The sequence below is a fragment of the Scedosporium apiospermum genome (assembly GCF_000732125.1).
Source record: "Scedosporium apiospermum strain IHEM 14462 chromosome Unknown SEQ_SAPIO_0077, whole genome shotgun sequence".
Classification (NCBI taxonomy): Eukaryota; Fungi; Ascomycota; class Sordariomycetes; order Microascales; family Microascaceae; genus Scedosporium; species Scedosporium apiospermum.
In genome coordinates, this window is record NW_015971778.1 from 544,971 (window position 1) to 550,804 (window position 5,834).

Here is a 5,834-nt window from a genome sequence, read left to right on the forward strand (position 1 = left end):
GTAACAATAACAACCTATAGATAAAGCTCACAGAGCCCCCTAAGTAGATCCTAGTTAGACCTCTAGATAAGATAGAGCAGTGCAGCCTACCTATATACTACAAGAAATAAGGAAAGAGAAATAAAGAATAAGTAATCAAGTAGTTAAGAATAGTTCCTACAAGAAGCTACTGCAATTCCACTTGTAAGAATAGAAATAGGACATCAAAATAGTTAATCAATAAGAATAGAGCTATATCATAACCAAAGGAGGCTTCTAAATAGGGGGAAGCCAAAGATCATATGAATATCAAATAGAAGACACTTATATATATAAAATAATAGAAGAATTATTTAGAATCACTACACAAAATAATCTATAAGAAATAATAATAATAAAGTCAATTAAAAGAAGAACTAATAACTATCATCCTTGAAGAACTTAAAAAACTTATTAAAGAACTTGTTCTTCCTCCTTGAGGGAGGAAGGGAAAGAAAAGAAATAACTATGGTCCTGGCCTATGGTAAGGAATAATATTTTTCTACTCTATCTTGCGGAATCTTGAGAACGTCCCCCTTTTTACTAATGTCCTCTTTTTTACTATTATAATATTATTATAAGAAAAGAAAATATAGAAATTAGTAAAAGTATATAAAACTAGAGAAATTATATTAAGATTATAAAGTAAAAGTTTATAGAAAGTTAGAGCTTTAAAGTAAAAGATTACCTTAATAAAAAGAAAAGAGGAAGTATTTAAAAACTTATAATACTTTCTAATAAAGAAGATATTCCTCTATTATTATAACTTAATATAAATATTATTTTTTAAAATTAATATAAGTAAAAATATATATATAATCTATATATTCTAATTAAAGTTAATAAAATAAAATAGTAAAAATATTTTAAATAAAGATATATTATTTATAAAACTAAGATTAATTATATTTTTATTAAAAAAGATTTTAAATATAAAAAATAATATAGTTTAATAAAAATAGAAGTAATAATATTTATATAAATAATCTATAAACTAAGAAAAATAGTATAATTAAATTAGTTTCTAATCTAGATACTTATAAATTACTTCTTAATAAAAGAAATTATTATTTATATCTTTCGGAGCTGATGAAAAGCTTAGTATACTTTATATATATCTAGCTAGTTTTACTAGTTAAAAACTAGCTAGTAGTTCTTTTTTATATAATAGATATCTCTTTTTTTATATAAAATATTATTACTTAATAATAAAAATTTAATAAAAGAAAATATTATATTTATAAATATTATCTTTTAATAATACTTTTAATAAATAAAATAAAATAGAATTTTTATAATTAAATAATATTTTAATAACTTCTTTTATATAAATATTCTTACTAAATAACTTTTATTTTTATCTTTTATTTATTAAATAAAATTAAAGAAAATAATAAAAACAAAAAAGTAAATAAATATAAAGAGTACTACTAAAGAAGACTAAGAATATATTTAAAGACAAAACTCTATAACTACTAAAGAATACTATAAAGAGTATTATAGAAAAGTTTAGTAAAAACTTTAAATATACTATAACTAAACTAAAAGTATTATTAGCTTTAGAAGAAGAAGTAATAAAAATAACTAGCTTAATTAAAAATAGAAAGTAGAGTAATTATATAATTAGAGTATAGGTCTTAGATAGCTAAATAAGTAGTAAAGCTTTTAAGAAATAAAAAAAAAAAGCTTAAAAATAGTTTAAGTTTATTCTTTAAGCTAAAGTCTTACTAGTAATTTTATAATTAAAATCTATTACTTTTATAATAGGACTTTAAGTACTTTTTAATTTATAATTATATAAAAAAGCTTATCTTTAACTAAGTTTCCTTATTACTTATAAGTAATACTATTATAATTTTTTTTTAATTTTTATTTTAATAAAAAAATATTTTCTATTTTAAAAATAATTAGTTATATATATTATCTAAAAAGATAGTTATTTTTAATATTATTTAAGACTTTTAATTTATAGATTTTATCGAAGTACTTTGCCCTTACCTCTTTTCCACTAGACCTTCGGAGGGATCTTCTTAATAGTGATTCGATATCTGGCCTGCCGTGTCCTACTGGCCCAAGTACCCCAATACCCCGGTATAAGCGCCGAACATCTAAGGGTAAGTTGCCGCGTCAGTGACCTCCTGAATAGGACCTGCCGGCTCAGTTGCCGAGTGAGGAGTCTATGGGAAGCATTGTCTAAATAAAATGAGAGGAGCTTTCTGGTAGTATTTCTACGTGGGTGCGAAGAGAGAGGGCGAATGCAAACACAGTCCAGTTGCGCAAGTGCCTCCCAGTATGATGTGTCGATGACGGAAAACTTAACGCCAAAAGTAATCCATACGTACTCATTTCCCACTTTCAAAAGATCCGAACTACGCCAGAACTAGTATAGAAGAGGCCAGGATATTATCAGATGGTGCTCCCTAGCAGCGAATTTCTGGTGGCGAATCTTAGGTAGTGAATCGTCATCTTCTAAGTAACTAATTGCTGATTTACAACCTATAACCCAGACAATTCCCGCATCTGTTTTGTTTCGAAAGGCTGGATGCTCTTGGCCAACAGCGAAATTCTACACAATACACAGGCATGGATGAAGAGCGATCACGGAATGGAAGTGTTACGACCGGCGCCTGCCAGATTGGCTTATTGGCAGACCAGCCCTGGTGGGAGGTCATCAAAGGCAACCCGCTTAAGAATGTGCTGGATCCCTTCCGCGCCTCATTCAACACGATCTACGGAGGCAGGAGCACAAGCGGTGCTCCAGATGCACTTGATCAGTTTGGCAGCCAAGGTAAGTCTTGCACCATGCTTTGGGAATTTTTTTTTTTTTTTTTCCTTTCTTTCTTTTTTTTTTTTTTTTTTTTTTTTTTTTTTTCTTTGACCAATTCATAGATCTCCAAAATCTTACTCTCGATCTTTTATCCGTCCTACGAAAGGTTCCTCCTATTTACCACGGTACTTCAGGGACAGGTCCTGGCAAACTTCGCAGCTATCTCCTAAAACTCAATTCTGCTGTCAGTTGTGATGACTTTGACTTCGACTGCATTAAGCCGCTCTTGAACGCGGCTCTCGCCGATCCCCCCAACGATGCGCTTATCTGGGATCAAGTATGTAGCGTCGATGGCCCCGTTCAACAAACGGTAGTACCTTCCCTGCCACAAGCTACATGGCTTCGCAACCCCAACAGTTTTGCGACTTCGTCCGAGTATCAAAAGTATATCGACGTCGTGCTCAAGGAGGACCTTCGCTTGACGAATGTTGCACTTCCCGATTTCTACGAGTGTTTCTTTGGGGATGTAGCAGATCTAGAGTTGGTGTCTCAGGCAGTCTTTGAGAAGTGCATGGAAGGCCGCAACCCACTCTACTCTGAAGGATGGAGAGGATGGGCGGCGAATGCCAACCAAGAAGATGTCCTGACCTGGTTCGCGGAATTGAGCGAAAACCTAGCTGCGTTCGCAGAAGAATACAAACCGAACTCGACGCAGCGTCGGAGGCCAGTAGCACGGCCCCAAAAGCCAGTTAATGGCCTTACGGCGGGGCGTGCTATGGATGTTGCCTTCGTGAGCGATCCGGAAGCGGGAAAAGATGCTAGGTGCCCATTACAGCAGGTCCTCGTACCTGGAGAGCTGGAAAGCAACTCAGCTACGGCCATGCTATCGAATAGTTGGCTTGACCTTGGGAGGTATGCCAGAGAAGTACTTGCTGCCCAAGATACACGTCGCTTCGTTTTAGGCTTCACTATCTGCGGACCCCTCATGAGCATATGGGAATTTGATCGACTGGGGGCTGTGGCATCCGAACAGTTCAACATTAACAAAGATGGGTTGCGATTTCTGTGTACAATCCTCGGGTTTCTTCGAATGAGTGAGGAGAAGCTTGGGTTTGACCCTACAATTGGCAGAGCAGGAAGCCAGCGATTTATCGAGATCGAACGGAATGGTATCAAAGAGGTCCTTATCATCGATGAGCTAATCTTGCGTACACCTTGCATAGCTGGCCGCGCAACAACGTGTTGGAAAGCTCATCGCAAGGAAGACTCGCGGAAGACTCCACTCGTTATTAAGGACTCTTGGCAGCTCATAGGGCGTGAGGAAGAAGGAAAGCTGCTCCGTGAGGTTACTGACAGAGGTGTGACTAACGTTGCCCGGTATTACTACCATGACACCGTTCGGGTAGGCGGGAGAACCGACGATATTTGGTATAATATTCGAGCGGGACTAGATGCTGCGGCGACCACAAACTACCGATTGGAACCGCCGAGTACCAGCAAGCCAGGAAACCTACGGAACAGCTACGGTAGTCAGACTGACACCCCTCTGCCGCTCAGCACGCGGAGCTGCTCTGTATATCCGCACCAGTCAAGCAGCAACGCCTTACCTAATCGGGTACATCGTCGTGTTATTCTTCGTGATTATGGGAAGCCGATCTACGAAGCAAGCTCACGAGCCGCTCTGCTCGCGGCATTAGAGGGCTGCATCGTGGGGCACGAGTCCTTGCGGAAGGCAGGTTTCCTTCATGGAGACATATCAATATATAATCTGATGGTAAATGAGGACAAGGAGAACCCCTCTTGGCCCTCGTTTTTGATTGACACTGACCTTGCGACCAAAGAATCGCGGGGAGAGGCGTCACCTACCGGAAGCAAGGCGATGAAGGCTTTCAGGGCAATCGGGATCCTGCTTGGAGAGCCTCGTTGTTTTATGCATGACCTCGAGTCATTCTTCTGGGTACTTTTCTGGATATGCATCCACTACGACGCGCCCGGCCAATACACAGGGCCGACTGTGTTTGACAGTTGGAATTTTGAGGATGATAGCAGCGTAGTGAGATCGAAGCTCAGTACGATAGGCGAGGAGAGTACCTTTCTCAAGATAATGGAAGGGAGCTTTACTTCCTACTACAAGCCATTAATCCCATGGGTTGATAGACTGCGTAGGAAGATATTCCCTGATGGTAGAAGATGGAAGAAGCAGGATCCAGAATTGTATTTCTCAATGAAGAGAATACTCCGCGAAGCGAGAAAGGACAATGTGGTGTTGGCGGGCGTATAGTGTCGTTCATGAATTTTGGCTAGTTTCATCTAATGGGCCGGTGACTCCAGTGGCAACTCTTACGAACCACGATTGTGGTTGGAATATTTGTGCGCGAATTTCATGGGAACGCAAGAAGCTCGTTTCATGTATTAAGATCGCCGACTCGGGGAATAGCGGTGTCCATGATATGAATCATCTCCCCTGATGCCACTATCACTTATCTCTATATCTCAACTGCAGTGGGTGTTCACCCTATGAAGCTCCTCTCTCTCCGCCTCTTCGCTCTTCTAGCTTCCCGTAGCCCCCCCTTTTTCCCCCCCGGCGCTCTTCCCCTTACCACTGCACCAAGCAATAGTACAGTTGGGGAAACATGATGCGAGGTAACCCCTTGCACTCAGCCATGAGGCTTCCCACTTGTATGACGGACGACTGACCTTGATGGACGCCAGCAAATCATAACACCCCAGGGGACGCGCTGTTGAAAATCCGGTCACAGGGGATGCGGCGACTATGGCATTACATTGAATGCTCCGCTAACTCATTTTCGGTATCAAAATCCGGGTGATTAGAGCAGTTAGTACACACGGTTGGAAGAGCTAAGGCTCGCACAAATAAAAGGAATTACCAACCCCCGGAAAACGGATGTAGGAGTGGCGAACGAGGAGAAACAACGGCTCTAGCGTAAATTCGACTCACCCGAGAAGCAAAAAGAAGGCACTCAATGGAAGGTTAAGATTCTCGAAATCGATAAAAAAAAAATGCTGAAGGCAAATTTGGCCCGCACCG

General features: G+C 38.9%; 1 protein-coding gene across 1 annotated transcript; it reads left to right on the plus strand.

Moving 5' to 3' along the window:
• Positions 1–2,428: 2,428 nt before the first annotated feature.
• Positions 2,429–5,066, plus strand: SAPIO_CDS1802 (uncharacterized protein; the record flags this gene model as incomplete). Its single annotated transcript, XM_016784986.1, has 5 exons — positions 2,429–2,469; positions 2,526–2,806; positions 2,980–3,954; positions 4,009–4,838; positions 5,016–5,066. 5 exons carry the CDS (start codon positions 2,429–2,431, stop codon positions 5,064–5,066), a joined length of 2,178 nt encoding a protein of 725 aa, XP_016645283.1.
• Positions 5,067–5,834: the final 768 nt, after the last annotated feature.